Here is a 26,071-nt window from a genome sequence, read left to right as displayed (position 1 = left end):
ATAACATTCTTTGAGTGTACCTTTTGGAAATGAAGTTACAGGATAGGAGTGAGGTTGGGGGCAGCAGGTAGAGTGGAGAAGGGGAAATAAAAATGGGGATGCAAGGGTATGGGTTGGAGATATAGGGTAGAGCTGTAGTGTGAACCCAGGCACCTGTCCTCTAGAATCTGCTTGTGGGCTTATTCTATGTTCCTTTCAACAAAGCCTACCATAATACAGATAATCCTGAATAAAATATGCCACCTGTTGAGTACATGAGAGTTTAAGTTAACAGGATGCAAAGTCCTATTTTCTATTGTTAGGGGCTAAATCTGAAGGACTCTGGTTAAGAGCACGAATAGTTAAGAATATTTTAGATGAAGGCTGCCCAATATGGTGGCAACTGGCCACATGTGGCTACTGATTCCCCTGAACCTCCCTTGAACTATGGTAGTCTGAATCTGAGATGTATTATAAACATAAAACACACATTAGATTTTTTTTTTTTTTTTTTTTTTTAGAAAAGGGAAAAAGAGGTTTTACTGCTAGAGGCACTAATCTCCAGAATCTATAAAGAACTCAAAAAACTCTACACCAAGAATGCAAATAATCCAATCGACAAATGGGCTAAGGAAATGAATAGACACTTCACAGAAGAAGATCTACAAGCAATAAACAAACATATGGAAAAATGTTCAACATCTCTAGTAATAAGAGAAATGCAAATCAAAACCACCCTAAGATTCCATCTCACCCCAATTAGAATGGCGATTATCAAGAATACAAGCAACAACAGGTGTTGGCGAGGATGTGGGGAGAAAGGTACACTCATACATTGCTGGTGGGGCTGCAAACTAGTGCAGCCACTCTGGAAAGCAGTGTGGAGACTCCTTAGAAAACTTGGAATGGAACCACCATTTGACCCAGCTATCCCACTCCTTGGCCTATACCCAAAGGACTTAAAATCAGCATATTACAGAGATACAGCCACATCAATGTTCATAGCTGCTCAGTTCACAATAGCCAGATTGTAGATCCAACCTAGATGTCCTTCAGTTGATGAATGGATAAAGAAACTGGGGTATATATATACAATGGAATATTACTCAGCCATAAAGAATGATAAAATTATGGCATTTGCAGGCAAATGGATGAAATTGGAGAATATCATGCTAAGTGAGATAAGCCAATCTCAAAAAACCAAAGGACAAATGATATCGCTAATAAGTGGATGATGACACATAATGGGGGGTGGGAGGGGTTAGTGTTAGGGTTAGAGTTAGGATTAGGGATGGGGGCAAGAATGGAGGAAGGAAGGACTGTATAGAGGGAAAAGAGGGGGGTGGGAGGAGTGGGGGGAAGGGAAAAAATAACAGAATGAATCAAACAACATTACCCTATGTAAATTTATGATTACACAAATGGTATTCATTTACGCCATGTACAAACAGAGAAACAACATGTATCCCATTTGTTTACAAGAAAAAAATAATAATAATAAAATTAAAAAAAAAAAGAAAAGGGAAAAAGAGGTTTTACTGCTAGAGGCTGCCCATCAGGAACAGGGAGCTTTTAAAGAGGTGATTCAAAGGCTACATTCTTCTGTTACAGTTGTACTTCACTTGTTAATTTGGGAGACAGTCACATTATATTTTGAAGACAATGCAAAAACAGTGTAAACTATCTCAACTTTATTGATTACATGTTGAAATAATATTTTGAAAATACTGGGTTAAATTTTGTCAGGGTAGGGTTATTGGGGATTGAACCCAGATGCACTTAACCACTGAGCCACATTGCCAGCCCTTTTTCATCCCCAGCTGAGTTGCTTAGGGCCTCACCAAGTTGCTGAGGCAGGCTTTGAACCCATGATCTTCCTGCCTCAGTCTCCTGAGCTGCTGGGATTATAGGCATGTACCACTGCACTGGCTTGGATTAAATTTTTTTAAATTGAGGTATATGTTTGATATACAAAAAGTGATAGGTATTTGGGCTGGGGTCATAGCTTAGTGGCAGAGTGCTTGTCTGGTGCGTGTGAGGCACTGGGTTTGATCCTCAGCACCATATAAAATAAACAAACAAAATAAAGGCATGCTGTCCATCTAGAACTACCAAAAAGAATTTTTAAAAAAGTGATAGGTATTTAATATATAAAACCTGATGAGTTTGGGGGTAAACACACACCTATGAAACTATCACCACAATCAATGCCATAAACATAGCCACATAAGGTTAAATCTAATATCATTAAAATTAACTTCCCCTGTGTCTTTTTACTTTTTAAAATAGAGTTACTAGAAAATTTTAAAGAACACATGAAACTGGGCACAATGGTGCATGCCTATAATCCCAGTTACTTGGAAGGATGTCAGGAAGATCACTTGAGTCTAGGAGTTCCAAGTCCACACAGGTGACATAGTGAGACCTTGTTTAAAAAAAAAAAAATCACACGTTGCTTACATACATGGCTCACATTGTATTTTTATTGTATCATCCCTTGTTTTTACTAAAGCCCATAGGAATAATGCCTGGAACCCAAAATGTCCTTCATAAATCCTGGCTGAATGTATTAAGTGGGGCTGGCTGACAAGGGTCTTTAGACTAAAGACTGGAAAAATCCACTTTCTCCAAGCAAAGTGTTTGTTCATTTATGCAAAAATTTGAGTATCTGGATAGGCCATAGCAGTGGGGAAAGTGGTGGAAATGTGTGAGACTGTTGACTTACTTGAGGCGTCTGTAAGTTCCCAGCTGTATTTACACTATGCTTCAATGAATAAATATCACTTCAGCTGGGCCAGCCCAAATGTTTACTTCTTTGAAAACACCATTTCCAAGCATAAGCACTTGTTTCACAGTCTGCTTTAAGAAGGCAGATCCACACAATTCTTCAAATTTTACTGTTCTCACATCTTGGAACTTTGGAATCTGATCAACTCATTGGCCTCTGAGTTGTTGCTTCCCATTTAGAAGTTGTTTTCCAAATATATTTTGTTTCAATTTGGGAAATGAGGACAACAAAGGGGTTAAAGGAGTTAATAAAGTGTCTGTATAGCTGGGCTTGGTGGCACATGCCTACAATCCCAACTACTTAGGACACTGAGGCAGAAGAATCAAGTTTAGTGTGACCCTATCTCAGAAAAATATAAAGGTCTGGGGATATAGCTGTGAGCACTGGCCTAGAATGTGTTAGGCCCTGAATTCCATCCCCAGCAAACAAACAAACACCCATTTGTATAGTAGGCTTGAGTTCCTTAAAATGGTTCTTCAAAAAAAAATTGCGTTAATCTCTTTAAACAAGTTTATTCCTTCCCTTTCCCCACAAAATGGTACACTAGCATAGAGTCATCAGCAATCCTGACATACCAGACCATTTGAGTGCTTTTGAACTGACTTACAAGCAATTCTAGTGTTCCATTCCTGAAGCAATTGAAAAAAAAAATTAAACTTAACTGGGTACCTTGAAAAAAATGGAAAGAAAATGTAATATTACAACCTGCACTGGAGCACTGGAGTATGTTAAGGGTTTTTGATTTCCAAATTTATAATAACTTTTAAGAAAAACCACTGAATTATTTAGCATCCACAAACAAATGAACTATGAAATGTTCTCATTCTTCTATGATCCAGATAATGTATGGTTTATTTCAATTTTCTTCTAAGAGCTGTTGGGAAGGCTTAACTGGCAGTGCACAGAGTTGTACTGCACCTTGTTGGGTTAGCACTTGTGTAGATGAATTAAACAACACTATGTACAGACAGTGTGATTAATATGGAGAATAGCCAGTGGTCCTTCCTAGTCATAATATTTAGTTCTTCCAGGTTAAAAGACTATTCTGGTTCAAAAACTACAGAATAAACTACTAAAGATTAGTCACAGAAATGATTTCTATGGTTTGAAGAAAACTTAAAAAATAATGTAACATTTCTGGAAATACTTTAATAGTTATAAGTAAAGGTATTTAAAGCTCTTAAAAAAGAAAAGAAAAATTTTCTTGGAAAACAGAAAAGTGAAGGCAAAGGACAAATTTTGCAATTTGAAGAACTTTTTTTGTACCAGGGATTAAACCCAGGGGCACTCAATCACTAAGCCACATCCCCAGCCCTATTTTACATTTTATTTAGAGACAGGGTCTCACTGAGTTGCTTAGCACCTCAATTTTGCAGAGGCTGGCTTTAAACCTGCCATCCTCCTGCCTGCGCCACCACACCCAGCTTGAACTTTGTGCTTTGCCCTAAGTGAATGCTGTGTACCCAGAAGGCATAATAAGATGTAATATATTTTTTATTTTCTGTTCCTTTCCCTACTCTTTTTTTTTTTTTAATATGGATTTTTTGTTATGTTGTCCAGGCTGGTCTCAAAACTTGTGTTCTCAAGTGATCCTCCAGCCTCAGCCTCCTGAGTAGCTGGGACTACAGGTGTGTGCCACCACACCCAATGAGAAGTAATATTTTCTTTCTTTTCTTTTCTTTTCTTTCTTTCTCTCTCTCTCTCTCTCTCTCTCTCTCTCTCTCTCTCTTTCCCCTCCCTCCCTCCCTCCCTCCCTCCCTCCCTCCCTTCCTTCCTTCCTTCCTTCCTTCCTTCCTTCCTTCCTTCCTTCCTTCCTTCCGGGGTTTAACCCAGGGGTGTGTTACCAATGAGCTACGTCTCCAACCCTTTTTATTTTTTATTTTGAGATACGGTCTTGCTTAGTTGCTTAGGGCCTCACAAAGTTGCTGAGGCTGGCCTCAAACTTGTGCTCCTTCTGTCTCAGCCTTCTGAGTCACTGGGATTACAGGCATGTGCCCCCATACCCAATGAGAAGTAATATTCTTGGTGAATCTTTTAGATTTTAAATCTCAGACATGGTGTATATACAAATTGTTCGATTTCTAAAGTTTTCTCCTTTTAATAGTCAACAACAAAAACAAGAAGCATCTTTTTTTTTCTTTTAGGAAGAAAAAAACAGAAAATATCTATTTTTATTTGATAGTTCTCAAAATGAAAAAATAAACTTACTAAAGCATTCAAATTTAAACTAGTCTTGGTAGGTCCTGACATACAGAGTTGCAACTTGCAGATGAATAAAATGAAAACCTAACTTAGAAATTTGCCTTTGTGACAACTAGCTATGTCTCTGCCAAAGACTGCTGTAGAACTTCAGCCAATCACAGGCAGTCAGCTGTTCAAACCACATTCAAATAAGTCAAATGTCTAGTTACAATCAATCCCCCTGTCTTTGTACCTCACTTCTTTTTCTGTGTCACTTCCTTTTCTCAGGCTATAAATATGACCTGCACATGTGATGGGGTGGAGCATTCTAAATCACTTTTTGGTGTGAATTGTTGCACAATTCTAGAATGGCAAATAAAAGTCAATGAAGATCTGCAAAACTAGATTTAACAAGAAGCATCTTAACAGGATTTTTAAGAGCCAAAAGCACCCTCTCAGTACAGAGTAAATCCCATCCTGGGTCCATGGCAGTTGCTGGTATAGATGAGGCAGAGTCTGGAAGAAATTCTTTGTTAAGATCATATGATTTTCTGGAGTTATAGTGCACACCTATAATTCCCAGTTGAGGAAGGAAGATCACAAATTCATAGCCAGTCTGGACATCTTAGTGAGACCCTGAATTAACATAAAAAGGTCTGAGGCTGTAGCTCAACTGTAGAGTACTTCCCTAGCATATTTGAGGCCTTGGGTTCAATTCCCGGTACTATGCCAAAAAAAAAAAAAAATCATGCAATTTTAGTGTATTATTCATTACTTTAACTCATGAAGAGGGTCATCTGAACAACCAATATATTAAAGGACACAACACTTAGGAATGTAAAGCCTATATTACTAATCACCGCTCTGTGAAAAGAAGAAAAACGCCTTACCTGCAGCAAAGGCATCAGCTGCAAACCCAGTGCTTGCTCATAGAGCAAGTTCAGTTCTGCACAACTGGAGAAGGAGAGTTTGGAGGTATAGAGGTAATAGTGTACATGCCTAAATGTGGAACCATCTCTGTCGATGAACAGCCTCTGGTTTTCTGAAGAGGTCAAGGCTGAAGCCTCTTTCCACAGCAAGGAGTCTGGGAACTGAGAGAGTTTGCTTCTGGGGACTGAGAAATGCCAGCCCCCAACATTGAAATGAAATAAATCTTCTGCTGATTCGTGGGACATGCCAGGTTCCTCCTAAAGAAAAAATGAAAAGACAGCTATGCAAGAAAAATATAAAAATAAAAAGCATCCTGATTGGAAAGGAAGGAATTAAACTATTTCTATTTGTTGATGACATGATCTTATATATAGCATATCCTAAGGAATTCACTAAAAAACTACTATAATTGTAGCAAGGTTGAAGGATATAGATCAGTATAATAAAAAGTCAATTATATTTTTATACAGTAACAATGAACAATTCAAAGATTAAATTAAGGGGCTGGGGTTGTGGCTCAGTGGTAGAGTGCTTGCCTAGCATGTGAGCACTGGGTTCCATTCTCAGCACCACATATAAATAAATGAATAAAATAAAGGTTTATTGACAACCAAAGATTAAATTAAGAAAACAATTTCACTTACAATAACATCAAAAAGAACAAAATATTTAGGAATGAGTTTAACAAAAGAAGTATAATACTAGTAATTTGAAAACATCAAAAAATTGTTGAAATTTTTAACAACCTAAGTAAGCGGAAAAACATCTTGTGTTCATGGATTCAAAGATTTAATATTGTTAAGATAGTAATACTGCCCACATTGATCTGGGCAGTATCCTATGAAACACAATCCCTATGAAAACCCTAACTGTCTTTTCTGCAAAATTTGGCATTCATGTAGAAATACAAGGAACCCACAATCTTGAAAAAGAAACACTAAGTTTGAGGATTCCTACTTCCATTTTCAAAACTTAATATAAAGGTAGAGTAACCAAAACTGTACTACCAGTATAAAGACAACCATATAGATATATGGAATAGAATTGGAGTCCAGAAATTAACCTTTAAATTTATGTTCAAATGAATTTGAACTGATGAATAAACAAAATTTACTATAGCCATACAATAGGCCACTGTTGTCAATACAAAGCAATAAAGTACTGATACAAGTTACAACATGCACAAACCTTGAAACATGCTCAGTAAAAGAAACCAAATACAAAAGATCACATATGATTCATTTACATGTTATATGAAGAGGCAAATTTATAGAGAAGGAAAGTAGACTAGTGGTTGCCTAGGGCTGGGGAGGCCGGGAGTGGGTTGGGAATGGACTATGACTAAGTGTATTGATTTCTTTCTGGCAAGATGAAAATGTTCTAAAATGGATTATGGTGATAGTTGTACAACTCTGTCAACATAATAAAAGTCATTGAATTGTATACATTAAAGTAGTAAACCATATGGTATATGAATTATATCTCAATAAAGTTGTTTAAAAAAGAATTGCAATGAGATGTTCTCCATCTCACCAAGCACGTGCAGAGACGGTAGATGTACAATTCTTTAACACTTTCAGGGTGATTAAAATTTTGCCTAAGAACGTTGGTGGTAGGGGGGAAGATTATTAAATAAGAGGTGACTTCTCAAGAAAGGAAAAGCATCCTCTCCAAGAAACCTGTATCTCCTATTTTGACAATTGAGGAAGGAAAATAAATGTGTGCAAAAAGAAAAGTGGGGTCCATTTTTTCCACAGTTAAGCCTTGTCTAACCAGATATAAAAAAACAATTATACATACTATCTTTGAGACTAGAAGATCTCTAAGAGTCATAAAGAGGAAGATTACAAATGATAAAATGATGTCTTGACTCAGAAGCACAGTTGGAAAAGCCAATCCAATTGATCTAATGTAGATTCTAGAGTCCTGAACCTTTCTAAGGCTGGACAGGGCAAACAGAGTAAGGACCCCAACTATACCAAGGAGCATAAATATATAAGGACTCCAGATTTTGCATTCTGTTCTTAAAGATGTCTACCTGGTTGAGAGCTCAGTGAAGGTAGGTGCTTAAGAGTGTGAAGAATTTGGATGCTAAAGAAAACCTGCTCCTTGAGGGTGAGCTCCAGTTCTGGACGCAGTTCCTCTTTCCTTGTTAAGGATAGGGTATGACAAGAGGGTCTTTGCTCAAGAGTTTATCTCTTTAAACACATCCCATTCACAGTAGGGCTCTCAAGAAGTGCCTGCTAGTGTGAGGGTAGAGGCTACGGATGTGGCTGTTCTTTCCAAAGCTTTCTTTTCTCCTAAAGTCTGCTCAGGGGTTGATTAGCTAGCCCTCAGTAACAGGTAAGCTTGGGAAGCCTGTGGTACTTGAAGGACAAATGAATTCTTCCAATACAGTTTGCAGGAAACGGCATAGCCTTAAAATAGTAGTTCCCACCTCACCCGCAAGAGCTTATGGGTTCCTCTTCCACAAAGGAGCTCTTTTCAAACCAAGTTTTAGAGCCAGAACCACCTCATTTTCGAAAGACAGGACCTCAACTCTCTCAGAGCCAAGTTTCCCAACCTTTCAAATTGGGATCTTCCCATCAATGCCTCAGAAATCTGTCCCTTCTCCCTCATTCACACACACAGCGCCTTGCTCCAGAGTCAGCACTCCCGGGGCTGAGATATTAAGACCTACACCCCGACGAAAAGGCCTGCTTCCACGCCTTCAGAACTGAAGTGCCCCACATCCTGAGTGCTAGAACACTTCATTCCTCAAGGCACACCATCCTTCCAACTCCTCGGAGCTATTCCCCCAATCTTTCGAAGTCTGGGATCCCAGCGCCCCAAGATCTAATCTTGGCCCCGGCTTCTCCCATTCGCCGTTTTAGTGGTTTTGGCGCCACCGCCAGAGTGGGCTCCATACCATGGCAGCGACTCCTCAGGCGGGCGGACAGGCGCGTGACCCAGGCACTAACGGCCCCCAGGAGAGCCGCAACGCGCGCGCGGGGGCGGGCCGCGAGGTGGGTGGGGCAACTCGAGGGGCGGGGTCTGGCCCGTGCCGGGAGGTCTCGCGGGCTGCGGCAGGTGAGCGGTGGGCGGGGATGGCGGAGCAGTGGGATCTGGATGAGGAGAGCATCCGCCGCCTGGGGGCGTTGACTCTGGATCAGCCGGGTAGGGTTAGGCTGGAAGGACGTGGGCCGGGAGCGTGTGGTCTGAGGTTGGGAGGAAAAACCTGAGGCGGGGCCCTGGAGCCTGAGGTAGAGACGCGGGAACAGTCGCTGAGGCGCAGGAAAGGAAACTGAGGCAGAGAGGGGTTTCGCCGAGGTGGAAGTGGAGGAACTGCAGTAGCAGGGCAATCTGAGGCAGAGGGCGAGGAACTGAGGGGGAGAGAGGAGGGTAGTGTGAAGTAGAGGAGAAACGAGATTAACAGGCGGGGCCCCTGTGACACAAGTGACAGAACTGGACAGAGGAAAGCAGTCTGAACTAAGTGGAAGGAAACTGAGCCCCCAGAGGGGCATCGGTGGCAGAACTGAAGTGCCGAGACGGTCAGTTGATGTGGGGCGGTGCTGTTGAGGAGGCACAAGGGGCGTTTGTTTTTTTGTTTCGTTCTTCTTCCTCTTTTTTAAATTCTCTCTCTCTCTCTCTCTCTCTCTCTCTCTCTCTCTCTCTCTCTCTCTTTCTCCTCTCTGTTTGTTTTTTTGTTTTGTTTTGTTTTGTTGTACTGGAGACTGAACCCAGGGTGCTTCACCCCTGAGCTGCATCCCCAGCCCTTTTTATTTTTTTATTTTGAGATAGGAGCTCGCTAAGTTGCTGAAACTGGTCTCGATTTTGCGACCCTCCTGCCTCAGACTTCGGACTCGCCGGGGTTACAGGTGTGGGCCATTGCGCCGGGCAAGGGGCGTTCATTTTTGGCAGTTTGGAAAGCTGCCTACGCAGGTTTTTCCCTGGTTGGGGTGAAAAGGAAAAGGATGCCCCTCCCGTTGTCCATCCTCTAGAACTTCAAGAGATACTTTTCAGATCACCCAGCCGGTGTGAAAGGAATAGCAACTGATCTCTCTGATGTTTAGGTCAGTGCCCCAGCCTAGAGATAATACTGGCTGAGTGATTGCAGACCCCACTTTTTTTTTTTTTTTTTTTTTTTTTTCCTGGCTGTAGGTGGACACAATACCTTTATTTTATTTTTAGGTGGTGCTGAGGATCGAACCCAGGGCCTTACGCATGCTAGGCGAGCGTTCCACCACTGAGCCACAACCCCAGCCCCCAGACCCCACTTTTGACCCGGGGTCTGACTCACATAACTTGCTTCCTGAGTGTTTAAGAAAGTTGGAAAAGTTAGCAGCATTCCCAATTCAACTATTGCCCGCCCTAAACTCACCCAACATTTTCTTGGTCCTGTGTTCAGTGTTTTACCTGCACAAGTCTATCGGACAGATAGATATTGTTATGATTCCCATTTTACAAATCAGTAAAATTAGATTTAGACTTATGCAAAGTCCACACAGCAGGTAGAGTGGTGCAGCAGGCTTTTTATTTTTTTAACCCAGAGCTCTGATTCTAGAACCTGTGCTGTTGCTGTAACAAAAAGCTGCCTTGCTTCCTTCCTCTACTTTTCATTTGTGAAATATGAAATAACTTGGTTTTATTTTATTTATAATTTTATTTAAATATTAGTCATTACTTTAAAATTATAAATATTAATGCATACTAATAACAGTCAAACATTACATGGATGAATAAAGAGAGTACTAATCTTTTCCTTCTTTTGTAACCTTCCCCAGAGCAGATAACCAAAGGTAATAGCTTGATGTGTGTTTAGATTAATATTTGTAGATATTTCTGTTATATATTATTTTCCAAACTGCTTTGAACTCCCCTATTTTACAAGTCAGCTAAGAAAAAGCTTTATTTAAAATATTTTTTAGTTGTAGATGGACACAATACCTTTATTTTATTTTATTTATTTTTATGTGGTGGTGAGGATTGAATCCAGTGCTAGGCAACCACTCTATAACTGAGTCAACAACCCCAACCCCTAAGAAAAGATTTATTGCTTTGAAACACTTCTGTGCCTTTTCCACCTTTTTTTTTTCAAATATTGATTCATTTTGATATTTGGGCACGGGCAAAACCAGGCATGGTGGCATATATTTATTGACCCAGTTATTAGAGAGGCTGAGGTGGGAGAATCTCTTCAGCCCAAGAGTTTGAGACCACCTTGGGCAACATAGTGAGAGGGAAGGGGGGTATATAAAGTAATGATATTTGGGAGTGGCACATACACCTTCCTCTCTCCATTTAAAACAGTATATGGCAGAAATTTTTTTGCTTGACTTTGTATTTGTTTGTTTGTTTTTATTTCAAGCATTTAAATAACAAAATTATTTGTTTTCATTTTGACAATTCACACAATACCAAAGTGTCTAAAGTAAAAGAATATTCTTCTCTCTCCCTCTTTCCATACCTTTTCCATTGTTTATACAAACAGGTAGTTTTTTTTGGGGGGGAGTGCTTGGGATCAAACCCAGGGCCTTGTGCTTACAAGGCAAGCACTCTACCAACTGAGCTATCTCCCCAGCCACCAAACAGGTAGTTTTTAAAAAGGAATAATGGTACATATAAAAGGAATAATGGCATATATCTCATTTCTCAATCTGCTTTTTAAACTTTTCAGTAAGACACAGGTATTTATTCAATTAAATGATTGTAGTAGTGTGTGCATTATAAAATCATTTTGTGAGAAATCTCAGTGCTCACCTTTGGGGAGAAAGACTTATTCTGTACTCTTATGTAGAGTTGGAAATTTCTGACCATGTAATAAATATTACTTTTTTATATACATATACAAAAGCATAGTGTAATTATGGAACTTCTTGTGTTTTATATCTCAGTTTTAAAAATTTCAATACACATTTACATTGTCCTTTGTCATACAGAAAAATTTTAAGGTATCAAAGACCTTTTAAAATAAATTGTACTTTTTGTGTCTTACTGATGAAATCTTACCCTATGCTGTTAAAATAGACTCCTTTTTTTCAGTACTGAGATTAAATCCAGGGGTACTCTACCACTGAGATACAGCCCCAACCCTTTTTATTTTTTATTTTGTAATAGGGTCTCACTAAGTTGCCAAGGCTAGCCTTGAATTTGCGATCCTCCTGTCTCAGCATCCCAAGTTGCTGGATTTATAGGCAAGTGCCACTATGCCCAACATAGGCTCCTTTATCTTTTTCTAAAAATTCTGCAGTTTCACTTTTCACATTAAATCTAATCTATCAAAAGTTTATTTTTATACATGATGTATAATATGGATATAATTGTATTTTTTTCTCTTGTGTCTTTTTTTTTTTTTTTTTTTCCAGTTCTGGGTGTCAAACCCAGAGCCCTCTGCATAGAAGTGCTCTATCACTGAGCTATTTCCCCAGTTCAATATAAACCTTGATAACCTGTAAAGTCAATGCTCTTTCTACTTTTCCCTAATTTTCCTTCTTCAAAATAGTCAGGGCTTATATTAGCTCTTTATTCTCTCACTAAAATTTTAGAATCAGCTTGTGACCCAATCTAATACCTCTTTTTAAAATATGATTCTTGGCTAATAGAAGCCTGGTGCAATAGTCTAGGTAAGAGACAATGAATGGATGACTTGAACTTACATGATGATAGTAGAGATAAAAAGAAACGGATGGAGACAAAGCCTATTTTGGAAGCCAAAGGAGTAATATTTATATAATGATTGGATGTGGGGATAAGGAAAAGGTAACACTCACAAAGATAACACTTAGACTTGGCTTAAGATATTGCTGGGTAGATGATGGTGCCATTTATTGAGAGAGAGTTTGTAGACTATGGAGGGGAAAGGATCTGTGGAAGGGGAATCAAGAGATCTGTTTTGAGCATCTTAAATTTAAAATGCCAGTATGAATCCAAATGTGAAATACTTAGTAGGCAGTTGGATATAAAGTCTGGATCTCAGAGCAGAGGTCAGAGTTGGAGATGTCAATTTTGAAGACTTAGCAAATATCAGGTATTTAATGCTATGAGTCTAGATGAACTCAGCTAAGGAGGGATTGTGGATGAAAAAGAACAAAGGTTAAGATTCCATCTTGGGGGTATTTCAATGTTAAAAGGTTAAGAGAATGTGGTATCTTGGAATTCAAGAAAAGGTAGTATATCATGAAAATAATGGTCAGCTGTGTCAAGTGTTGTTAGACTGAGTTAATGCAGAAAAGTCTTAGATATGGCAACATGGAACTCACTTGATGAGGGGACCTTGATGAGGGGAGTTTCAGAAGAGTGGGAAGGAGGGAAACCAGATTGGAGTGGAGTAAGAAGGGAATGATATGTGAAAGAGTGGAGGTGGTGAAGGTGAGAACACTTCACTATAAAGGACAATACAGAAGTGGAGTGGTACCTGGAGAATGGTGTCAAGAACAGGTTTTAATAAACATGCTAGAGAATATTTTAGGTTGATAATAATTATTTGTAGAGAGGGTAAAATATAATTATGTACTTTTTTGGCTGTTAGAATATTTCAGTTTGGGCTGGGGTTTTGGCTCAGTGGTTGAGCACTTGCCTGGCATGCAGGAGGCACTGGGTTCAATTTTTGGTACTGCATATAAATAAATAAAAAAGGTCCATCAACAACTAAAAATTTTTTTAAATAATAATTTAATTTATTATATAACTGTACAGTGAATTCTTGATGATCCTTCCCTGTCCCATTGACCTATTTCCTATTCCTAAGCATTTACTATTACTGATATCTTGGATAGCTTTCCAGAAATATTCTCTACATATATTAGAAAATGTCATTATTTTTATATTTTTATAATGACAATTTTCAAATATATACAAGAATAGAGATAACAGAATAACCAACTCCCATCACCCTACCTCAACAGTATCATCAATTCATGGTTAATCTTCTTTCATGCATATCTCATCTATTCTCCACATACCCCCAGCCCCCTGCACTAATTATTTTGAAGCAAATACCAGGTGTATAGTTTCAACCACAGGTATTTCAATATGTATTTTCAAAACATAAGAACTCTTTAAAAATAATAGCATACAGACTAGGGTTGTAGCTCAGTGGTAGAGTGCTTGCCTAGCATGTATGAAGCACTGGGTTCGATCCTCAGCACCACATAAAAAATAAATAAAATAAAGGTATTGTGTCCATCTACAACTAAAAAAAAATACATATATAAAAAATAATCTCATATGCAACCTAAACATTTAACAGTAATTTTTAATAATATCAAATAACTAACCAGTGTTCTAATTTCCTTATTGGTCCCATAATATTTTTCTTTTGGGGGCTGGGGAAAGTAGCTAAGTGGCAGAGCATTTGTTTAGCATGTGCCAAGCCCTGGGTTCAGTCTCCAGTACCACCAAATAAATAAATAACCAAACAAAAATTTTCAGTTTTTAAAAACTCAAGATCTATATAAGGTCCATATACAGCAATTGATTGATAAATGTCTTCAGTCTTATTTGATCTATAAATTCCCACTTTTTTCCCTTACATTTTCAATTATATTTGAAGAAACTGGGTCATTTGTCATAAAGAGTTCACTATAATCTGGATTTTGCTTACTATATCCCTAAGATGTTTAATGTTTTCCACTATTCCCTATATTTACTATGAATTGGCAATTAGATGAGGTTTAATCAGATTCAAGTTTGAGGGGTGTATGTATGTGTGTGTGTGTGTGTGTGTGTGTTTCCTTTTTGGTAAAACTACCTTATGGGTAATGTTGTATAATTCTGTTAGGCAGTATATAATGCCTGGTATTCTTTCTTTTTGTGATGCCATTAAATATGATTGCCTAGGTCCATTAATTCATTCAGGATTACAAAATGGTAATTTTCTAATTCAACCATTCATTCTTCTTCCTTAAGTGTAAAACTTCTATAAATGACAAATTTATCCATATCTAATTGATTATCCTGAGGTTCAATTTGCATAGAAAAGGCAGGATAAAAGTTTGCTCTTTTATTTATTTATTTTTTTGGAGCTGGGGATCAAACCCAGGGCCTTGTGCTTACAAGGCAAGCACTCTACCGACTGAGCTATCTCCCCAGCCCCTAAAAGTTTGCTCTTTTAAAAAAAACTTTACTTGCCAGTTTTCAAAGTGAGATGTTTTCTTGGCATTCTTCAAAAGTGACTAAAGAGGACTGTTTTGTTTTCTCAGTATGATTATAAGTCCATTGATTGAAATATATCTGGAGCCAGACGTGGTGGCACATGACTGTAATCACCATGATTGAAGAGGCTGAGGCAGAAGGATCGCAAGTTCAAGGCCATCAGCAGTAGCTTAACAAGGCCCTAAGCAACTTAGCAAGACCTTGTTTCAAAATGAAAAATAAATATAATAATAATAGGACCTGGGTTTGTGATTCAGGATTAAGGACCCCTGGATTCAATCCCAGGTACCAAAAAAAAAAAAAAAAAAGGTAATTTACAATCTATTGCAGTTATAATCATAATTGTCACTCAGTTTTAAAAATATTTTTAGTTGTCAGTGAACTTTTATTTTATTTACTTATATGCAGTGCTGAGAATCGAACCCAGTGTCTCTGGGCAAGTTCTAGGCAAGTTCTCTATCATTGAACTACAGCTCCAACTCAATTATTACTCAATTTATCCCAACTTTGGCTAGTGAGAAACCTTTCAAGTTGACTTCTGAGACCATTTTTAAAATTTTTATTTATTTGAAATTCTTTCATTGTTATTATAAACAAGTTTTATTAAAGGCTATTAATTTGATGTCAAAATGACCTGTAAATGGCTTCCTATAGAGAGATTACTTGATTTGTTGTTTTCATGAGTAAAATAAGTTTTTGCCCATAGGTTATGTAGCCCCTATTTTCAAAGTGGGAGATTATTGTGTTTTTTGTTTGATTTGATTTGTTTTTTATTTGTTTGTTTTACTACAGTTTTGGGGATCAAATCCAGATTTTTTCACATGCTAGGCAAGTCTCTACTATTGAGCTATATAACCCCAAGCCCTATTCTATTGTTGACATCTATGATGTACAGTGTTTTTAAAAATTTTTTAATAATGTGGATACTAGAAAAATTTTAATTATGCTTATAGCTTATATTATATTTTTATTAGATAGTGCTGGACCCATTCAGAAGGCTAGGAGATAACATTACCTCAAAAGCATTTTCTGGGGTCTGTTGCATGCTCAAGAATATGAGGAGCCAGAGCAGATGCTCAACTCTTCTGTCCAGCCCTGAGGCCACCCATCCACATTCGGGCACTGCTGTGAACATTCCTTTATTGAACTTTCTGAGGGTAGGTCTGTTCCTTTTCTTTCTTTAAACATGTTTCCTATCACAGTTCTATGGAAAACATATTAACTCCCCCAAACTGGCAAGTTCATTTACATTTCAAGGCTCTGGAAACTTGGTCTGGGAATGGAAGAAAAAAATTATAGGACCAAGAAAGGGGCTGGCTTGGTAAGGGTTAAGGTGGGTGGAAAGGGAGTACAATGTTTGATTCGGTCTCTGGCCTGCACTTCATGTGAATCATAAAAAAAAGTCTGTCTTTGTAGCAGTTTATCATTTAAATGATAATTCTGGTTCCCTTTAAAAATCCTATGTCTGTTCTTCAAACTAGTCTTCAGTGAAAAGCATGAGAAATGCTGTGGAAACTGATGTAAATCCTAATTGACCTTAGCTTTTCCACAATAATAGACTCTCAGAATTTTAAATCATTGTATACCCCAGAACTATCAATACCTTGCCTTCAGAGTCAGGACATCTTTTTTTCATTTTTAAAATATATAATTCATGTACTATAAAACTCATTTTAGGGCTGGGGCTGTAGCTCAGTGGCAGAGCACTTACCTAGCATGTGAGGCACTGGGTTCCATCCTCAGCACCACATAAAAAAATAAATAAAGGCATGCTATCTATCTACAATTACAATTTTTTTTTAAAAAAACTCACCATTTTAAAGCATATATAATTCAAGGTCATTTAGTATATTCATGATATTGTACAACCATTACCACTATCTAGTTCCAGAACATTTTCATCAACCTATTAGGCAACCACTCCTCATTTCACACTTTCTTCAGCCCCTGGCAATCACTAATCTGCTTTCTGTCTCTATGAATTTGTGTCTTAATATGAGATTTCATAGAATGGAATAATACAATATTCTGACCTTTTCTGTCTGGCCTCTTTGACTTAGCATGATATTTTGAAAGTTCATTCATATTTTAGCATGTATCAATAATTCATTCCCTTTTATTAATAGACTATTTTTAGAGCTGTTTGAGATTTACAGAATAATTACACATAAAATAGACTTCCCTGTATAGCCTTCGCTCCTTTGCATCTCACCCATTCCCCACCCTTATAGTTTCCCCTATTACTAATAATTTTGCATTAGTGTAGTACATTTGTTACAATTGATGAACCAATATTGAGACATTATTATTAAAGTCTATGTTTATATTAGGGTTCACTTTGTGTTTTTACAGTTCTGTAGGTTTTCACAATATATAATGTCATATGTTTACCATTATAGTATCAAACAGAATAATTTCACTGTCCTAAAAATTCCCTGTGCTCCATCTCCTCATCTCTCTCTCCCCTCACAGCAATCCCCTGATAATAACTGATCTTTTTATCATTGCCTTTTTCAGAATGTTGTAGAACTGGAATAACACAATATGTAATCTTTTCAGATTTTTTTCCCCCACATAGCATTACATATTTAAGTTTCCTCAATCCTTTCCCATGATTGATAGCATATTTTCTCTTATTGTGATGTACCATAGTTTGTTTAGTCTTTTACCTATGAAGGACATCTTGGTTGCTTAAAAGATTTGGCAATTATGGACATTTGTGTGTACTTATTTATTTGACACTGAGGATTGAACCCAGAAAGCTTCACCACTGAGCTACATCCCCAGTCCTTTTTATTTTTGATTTTTGATATGGTCTCAATAAGTTTCTGAGGTTGGCCTCAAACTTGTGATTCTCCTGCCTCAGTCTCCCAAGTTGCTGGAATTAGAGGCACATGCCACTATGCATGGCTTTGTGGGGGGGCATTTGTGAGGACATAAAGTTACAACTCAAAGATGCACAGATGCAAGTGCTGGATCATATGCTAAGATGTGTTGAGCTTTGAAAATGTGGTATATTTATACACAATGGAATGTTACTTGGCCATTAAATGAATGCAAGACTTTTGTTGGTAAATGGATGAATCTGGAGGCTATCATGCTAAGTGAAATAAGCCAGTCCCCCCAAACTGAAGGTTGAATGTTCACTCTGATATGTAGATGCTAACACACACCAAGGGTGGGAGGAGAGAAGAATTGAAATTAAGTGGAATAAACAAAGGGGAATGAAGGGAAGGGAGGGGAGATGGGAATAGGAAAGACAGAATGAATCAGACATAACTTTCCCATATTCATGTTTGAATACCTCACCAGTGAAACTCCCTGTCATATACAACCACAAGAATAGGATCCTAATTAGAATTCTCCATGTATGTATAATATATCAAAATATACTCTACTGTCATGTATATTTAAAAAGAGCAAATTTAAAAAAGATGTGTTGAGCTTTGTATGAAACTGTCCTACTACCTTCCATGATAGCTGAACCATTTTGCATTCCATCCAGCAATAAGGACAGTTCCTGTTGCCCCACAACTCCACAAACATTCATCATTGTCAGTGTTTGGGTTTGGCCAGTTCTAGTAAGTGTGTAGTGATATCTTCTTGTTAATTTGATATTTTCTCACGACTTAGGATGGTAAGCATTTTTGTGTTTGCTATCTGTGTTGTGTGTGCGTGTGTATGCTTATTTTCTAGTTAAAAATATTGTGGTGAAGTGTATTTTCAGGTCTTTCCCATTTTTAAATTGGATTGTTTATTCTCTTATTGTTGAGTTTTAAGAGTTATTTGTATATTTTGAATATTAGTCCTTCTTCAGATAACATATTTTTCCAGCATTTTCTCTTGGTGTGTCAGCTTTCCATTACTGTAATAAATATCTAAGATAAATCAACTTATAAGGAGGAAAGGTTTACTTTTAGTTCATGATTTCAGAGATTTCAGTTCATGATCACTTGACCCTTTGCTTTTGGACCATGCAAGGCAGTATATTATGGTGGGACACATAGGTGGCCAAGAAACAAAAAGAGACAGGAAGGGGCTAGAGTCCCAATATCCCCTTCAAAGGCACACCCTAGGGACCTAACTTCCCTCCCCTAAGATCCCCCTACAAAAGGTTCCACCATCTCCTAGTACCACTATGAACTAGAGACCAAACCTTCAACATATGGTCCTTTGGGGGACATTTAAGGTCCAAACTTTAAGACCCTAGCTGTGACTTGTTTTCCATTCTCTTAATAGTATCTTTTGTGGAGCAGAAGATTTAAATTGTAATGAAGCCCCACTTCTCAAATGTTTCTTTCGTGGATCATGTTTTTTGGTGTTGTATTAAAAACTCATCACCAAAGCCAATCTCAAAAATCCAAAGGACGAATGATCTCACTGATAAGCGGATAATGACACATAATGGGGGGTGGGAGGGGTGCAAGAACGGAGGAAGGAGGGACTGTATAGTGGGAAAAGAGGGGTGGGAGGGGTGGGGGGGAGGAAAAAATAACAGAATGATTCAAACATCATTACCCTATGTAAATGTATGATTATGCAAATGGTATGCTGTTACTCTATGTACAGAAACAACATGTATCCCATTTGTTTACAATAAAAATAAATTAAAAAAAAGAAATGTAGCAAATAATAAATAAAAATTGCCTTCTCAAAAAAAAAAAAAAAAAAAAAAAAAACATCACCAGGCTGAAGTTATGGCTCAGTGGTATAGTGCTTGCCTGGCATGTGTGAGGCCCTGGGTTCGCTACTCAGCACCACATATAAATGAATAAAATAAAAATCCATTAACAACTAAAAAAATATTTTAAAAAAATTTTTAAAAAAACTCATCATCAAACTGGATGGAGTTGTACATGCCTGTAATCCCAGCTATTAAGGAGGCTGAGAAAGGAGGATCATAAGTTCAAGCCTGAGCAACTTAGTAAGACTCTGCATCAAAAATAAAATTATAAAGGGCCAGGATGTTACTCAGTGGTAGAACACTTGCCTAATATGGTCAAGGACCTGGGTTCAATTCCCAGTGCTGCAAACAAACATCAACAATAAAAAATACTTCATTACCAAAACCAAGTCTACTTAGATTTTTCCGCTGTTATTTTCTAGAAATTTTAGATTTGTATATTATGTTTAGATCTGTGATTTATTTTATATATTTTTGTGAAAATGTAAAGTCTCTGTCTATGTGTTTGAATCCCTTTTTTTGTGTGTGTGTGTGTATCTAGTTGTTCAGTCATCACTTGTTAAAAGATCATCTTTTTTCCATTGAATTATCTTTGCTCACTTGTTTAAGATCAGTTGATCTTAAACTTAACCTTCCACAGGGGCTACTCTACTTTACATTGTCTCCAGCAATATAGATGATTTCAATTTCTCTATATCCTTACCAATGCAAAAATTTCTTTTTATTTTATTTTTTAGTTGTCAATGGATCTTTTATTTTATTTATTTATTTATATGCAGTGCTGAAGATATTATAGTCACCCTAGTGAGTATCTTGTGGTTTTGACTCATATTTCCCTAACGATTAATGATGTTGAACATCTTTTCCTGAGTTTCCTGAGTATTTGGATATATTATTTTTTGGAAAAATGACTATTCAAATCCTTTGTTCACTCTTTGTTGTATTATGTTGTGGTGGTATTGTTATATTGTCATTTTTATATATTTAGGTTATTAATTCCTTATTAAATATGTGATTTACATTTTGACTAATATATTTGTCCATGTATCCAACATCCCAATAAAGCATAGAACAAGTTCATCATCCTGGAATGTTCCATCCTGCCTTTTCTAGTCAATTCTCCACTTTTATAGTCTACTATTCTGATTTCTATCACCATAGATTTGTCTTGTCTGTTCTAAATTCCCTATAACTAGAATCATACAGACTATACCTTTTGTGTCTACCTTCTTTCTCTCAACATACTCTTATGTTGAATACATCAGTAGTTCAATCTTTTATACACATTTCATTGTATGACTACATTCTACTTAATTTCTTTTTAATATATTTTAAAAAATCTTCCTTCCCATATATCTCTCTTAAGTTATTCTCTATTAAATTGTGGTAAAATACACATAACATAAAACTTATCATTTTAACTATTTTTAAGTGTCTGGTGTCATTCTCATAGTTGCTGGAGAGAATATAAAGTAGTGTAACTTCTGTGGAAAATAGTCTGACAGTTCCTCAGATGTTCCAGCAATTCCACTCTTAGGTATATAGTCAAAAGGATTGAAAACAAGTGTCAAACAACACCTTTTATACTTAGGTTTATAGCAGCATTATTCATGATATCCAAAGGTGGAGAAGACAATGCAAATATCCATCAACAGATAAATGCATAAATCAAATGTGGTATCTCAATGAAATATGATGGAATATGATTCATCCATAAAAAATGATGTCCCAGCCACTTATTTTTTCATAGATATCAACAAACTGATCCTTAAGCTTATATGGAAAGGCAGAAGACCTATAATAGTGGACATAACACTGAAGAAGAAAAGTTCAGAGAACTGCTACTACCTGACTTCAAAGTTTACTGTATACCTGTAGAAATCAAGACAGTGAGTTGTTGGCAAAAAATAAAAACAAAGCCCAAACAACAGCAGCAACAAAAATCCAAACAATGTACAGTTTAGTGACATTAAGTACTTTCACACTGTTTTGTGGAGATTGAACCCAGAGGTGCTCAACCACCCTTTTTTTTTTTTTTTTTTTTTTTTTTTTTTTTTTTTTTTTTGAGACAGTCTTGCTAAGTTTTTAAGGGCTTCACTAAGTTGCTGAGGCTGACTCTGAATTTGTAATCCTCCTGCCTCAGCCTCCCAAGCTGCTGGAATTACAGGCAAGCACCACTGTGCCCAGCTTTATTTGCATTGTTTTGCAACCATTACTGCCATCTCTCTCCACGAGTCTTTCATCTTCCCAAACTGAAACTCTACCCATTAAACAATAACTCTTCATTCACTTTACTCACAGCCACTGGCAACCACCAGTCTACTTCTGTCTCTGTGAATTTGTTCTAGTACCTTGTATAATGGAAGCATACAATATTTTTCCTTTTGTGTCTGGCTTATTTCACTTAGTATAAAGTCCTCCAAGTTCAACCATGTTGTAGCATATGTTTATGTTAGAATCTCCTTCTTTTTTAAGGGCTGAATAAGACCTCATTTTATATCTATTCCATATTTTACTTATCTATACATTGATGAACATTTGGCTAGGTTCCACTTTTTGGTTATTGTGAATAATGCTGTTACAAACATTGGTGTTTGGTATCTATTTCAGTTCTTGCTTTCAGTTCTTTTGGATATAAAGTATGGCCAGAAATGGAATTGTTCTATTGTTTTTAATTTGTTCTTGTTTTCTTCTTTTTTTTATTTTTTAAGTTTTTGTATTGGGGATTGGACCCAGGGATGCTTTACCACTGAGTTCTACCCCCAACCCTTTTTATTTTTTAATTTGAAACAGGGTCTTACTAAGTTACTTAGGGCCTCTCTAAATTTCTGAGGCTGGCTCTGAACTCGTGATCCTCCTGCCTCAGCCTCCTGAACTGCTGGGATTATACACATGTGCGATTTAATCTTCATTTCTGAAATTATTTTAAATTTTATTATTTCTTGAGTTCTCTCGTCTCTATTTTTAAATCTTCCTTTTCTTCCCAATCATCTTTCTGAATTTTCCTAATTCTAAGTTACATTTTTTGGTAATTCGCAAATTTTTTGGTCTCAAGTTTTATTTACACTCTTAAAATTTATTGAGGATCTCATAGAGCTTTAGTTTTTTGCTAGTATTTATCATATATAAATTAAAATTGAGAGAAATTTAAAAATTATTAATTCATTAAAAGATAGCTATAATATACCCATTACATGGTTACCTAATGCATTTATGAACACTAGATATGTTTTCCAAAATAAAAAGTAGAATATCAATTTGTATTCTTACAAATCTCTTTAATGTCTGTTTCAATACAAGCAGCCAAATTTTTATATCTACTTCTGTCTTAAATCTATTGTGATATATTGTTTTGTTTTAAACATGTGGGGAAAAATAGGGCCTCACACAGGTATGTAGTTGGAAAAGGGGAAAATGTTTTAATAGCCTATTGTGGAAATTCTTCTTTGATAAGGCATGAAAAGTGGGCAATTGGTTGTTTCTTAAAATTTTATTGTATGTGAAATCTGAAAACATACTATTGAGCTTTTTGTATTGTGTTAACAGTAAAATCCATTGGTATGCCCTGCATTTGAATGACTCTTTTAACAATGCATGGTTTCATAATATTATTCATTGGTAGTTTAAAAAGTATTGGCTCAACTGAGCTATATAGATCTTCTAAATGTTGACAGGTTTCATTATGTAACTTCTAAAAATCATATCATATCTCCATTCATCTTTTTGTGTGTGTGTGTGTGTGGTGCTGGGGATTGAATCCAGGGCCTTACGCATGCAAGGCAAGTATTCTACCAACTGAGCTATATACCCAACCCTTCACCATCAATCTTATTAGGAAAATTGTAAGCATTAGGAAGCTATCAAGTTCATGGTGGCAGATACAAGATTTCCAAAAGAAAAAAAAAAAAATGTTAGTGGTGCTGGGGATTAAACTCATGGCCTCTTCCATGCTAAACATGTGCTCTACCACTGAGCTTTATCTCTAGCTCCCCAAGTTCTATTTTTTTCTTAGAAGCTAGAATGTTATAATGGATAACAATTACTATCATTTGTTTTCCCAAAGTGACAGACTTGCTTTGTTTATTTTTAAGAAAATGTCTGCTAAAAATTCAAGTCAGAAAAACCATAGTTTGTCAGGTTGCTTGTCTCTGAGCAAAAATGATGTTTCATTTAAAAAATGCCTAGTTCAACTTGCAACTCAGTCACATAGGTGTTTTCCCACAAGGTGTCCAGTCCACCATTCTTCAATATGTAATAAAAATACTTCATGAATACTTTCCATTTAGTTATGAAGCAAAAGAAGACATACTCAAAGGTCAAGATTTAATACAATTAAAGCTGGGGATATAGCTCAATGGTAGAGCACTCACCTAACATGCTTAAGACTCTGGGTTCACTCCCCAGAAACACACACACACATACACAAAAAGATTTAATAAAACTAATCATTGTTACTACTTTATTAAGAGAATTATTTTTTTCTTTTTTTGGGTACTGGGGATTGAACCAGGAGCACTTAACCACTGAACCACATCCCCAGCCCTTTTATATTTTATTTAGACACAGGGTCTTGCTAAGTTGCTTAGGGCCTCGCTAAGTTGCTGAGGCTGGCTTTAAACTCATGATGTTCACCTCTAGAGCTGCTGAGATTACAGGCATACACCCACACCCGGCTATTAAGGGAAGACTTAAACGAAACTTAAAGAACTGCAAACATAGAATGGCAAAGAATGCATCATTAGCCATAAGTGAAGTTGGATGCCTTGATTCATCCTATAGACCCAGTGGGTTTTTCTTTTGTATCATATGTCTGGGAACCACTTGAGAATTGCTGCATTGTTATATCTTCATTTGCTTTGTGGGCATAACCTTCAGGAATGCTTTATTCCCTAGGAATGTTATTCTGCTCCTTTTTCTTTTTTCTTATTATAACCCTCATATATACCTTAATTGTAATTTTTTTCCGTGACTGTGTGTTTAAGTGCAATAAATTCTTCTGTATTTTTAAGGTAGGAAGGGTGAGTTCCACCCTCCCCTCATAGTTTTCTGTTTTCAAGGATTTGGAGCGCCCTCTTCTGTTGTGTTCACAAAGTACTGAAAAACATGACCTATGTTTCCTGAGATCTGCCATTTTTGCTTCCATTCCCCACTTGCACCTGGACCTTCTGATTGTTTGTTCCTGTCATCCCTGTTCCATTTAGTGTAGATTCTGTTCCCACTAATTTCTCCCTGGTATGGGTCTTGTCTTCTGACTTTGAAAAGATTATAAGGCCTAGATTGTTCTAGCACCTCAAGATTTTATTTCAGTATAATGCTCTACTGAGTCATTAGGATTACAGGCCTGTGCCACTGGGCTCTGTCATATTGCTGCTTTGAAAAAGAAGATATGATCTTAGAATCCTTGGATATAGGGTCTTTCACAGATGGGTTATGGGAGGAAGGAAGGCCTACTTTCACTGACTCTACTTTTAGCCAAGTAGAGATCATAATATATCTACTAATGGTCTCTTTTCAGAACTGGTGGAGTCTCTTTCATTACAGGGATCTTATGCTGGAAAAATCCATTCCATTGGTGATGCTTTCAGAAATTTTAAAAGTCTTCGATCCTTAGATTTATCAAGGAATTTGATCACTAGCCTAAAGGTAAGTTCTGTATTCCTTGATGAGCCAGATAACCCAATTTGTTTTTTGATAAGAAGAGAGAAATAATGTTAGCTTGGGGAGTATTGAGTCTTCCTTTTAAATGCTTCCCAGCTAAATTTAATTATAAAATTCTTTTCAACTTTGCTCTATGTTTAAAATTATTCTTATAAAATATTGGGTAAAATTCCTTTTGTTCTCTGAGAAAACTATATTAAGTACTCATTGCCTAGGAAAATGGTTCAAATTTCAATGTGTACAAAAAAAATTATGAAGTTGGACCCAGTGGCACATGATTGTGATCCCAGTGACTTGGGAGACTGACGCAGGAGGATCACAAGTTCAAGGCTAGCCTGGGCAACTTAGCTAGACTCTGTCTCAAAATTTAAAAAATAAAAAGAGCTGGGGATGTTGCTTAATAGTAGAGTGCCCATGGGTTCAATCCCCAGTACCACCTCCCCCCCCCCAAAAAAAAATCATGAAGAGCACTTACAAAAGTACAGATTCTTAATCTCTACTCTGAGAGACACCCTGGGTATGGGTGAGCTCAGGATACACCCAGAGCATTGATAATTGTCGTACATGAAGTACACATAGAGAAACACTAGGTTATACTGGTATAGTGGATTTTTTCTAGGAAGATCAGGAAATGGTGGTCTCAAAAAAGAAAAGAATGTCCAAGTCAGGGGATGGTGGTAGGGCAGTACAGGAAAGTAGAATATATGGGAGAATTAGCA

General features: G+C 37.0%; 2 protein-coding genes across 2 annotated transcripts in view; one reads left to right on the top strand and one right to left on the bottom strand.

Moving 5' to 3' along the window:
* The window catches only part of Kctd19 (potassium channel tetramerization domain containing 19), a 42,205-nt gene extending 33,357 nt beyond the window's left edge, over nucleotides 1–8,848 (bottom strand). Inside the window, exons 1-2 of the mRNA XM_047527828.1 lie at nucleotides 8,787–8,848; nucleotides 5,839–6,135 (exon numbers count right to left, since the gene is read on the bottom strand). Of these exons, the coding sequence (XP_047383784.1) occupies nucleotides 5,839–6,135; nucleotides 8,787–8,789 (300 nt within the window). The 5' untranslated portion in view covers nucleotides 8,790–8,848. The remainder of the gene's footprint in view (nucleotides 1–5,838; nucleotides 6,136–8,786) is intronic.
* A 116-nt stretch (nucleotides 8,849–8,964) lies between these two features.
* Lrrc36 (leucine rich repeat containing 36) overlaps nucleotides 8,965–26,071 on the top strand; it is a 56,338-nt gene continuing 39,231 nt past the window's right edge. The window contains 2 exon segments of the mRNA XM_047528306.1: nucleotides 8,965–9,034; nucleotides 25,210–25,337. Of these exon segments, the coding sequence (XP_047384262.1) occupies nucleotides 8,965–9,034; nucleotides 25,210–25,337 (198 nt within the window).

The sequence above is a fragment of the Sciurus carolinensis genome, chromosome 16 (genome assembly GCF_902686445.1).
Source record: "Sciurus carolinensis chromosome 16, mSciCar1.2, whole genome shotgun sequence".
NCBI classification, from domain to species: Eukaryota; Metazoa; Chordata; class Mammalia; order Rodentia; family Sciuridae; genus Sciurus; species Sciurus carolinensis.
This window is presented reverse-complemented; position numbering and strand designations above follow the sequence as displayed.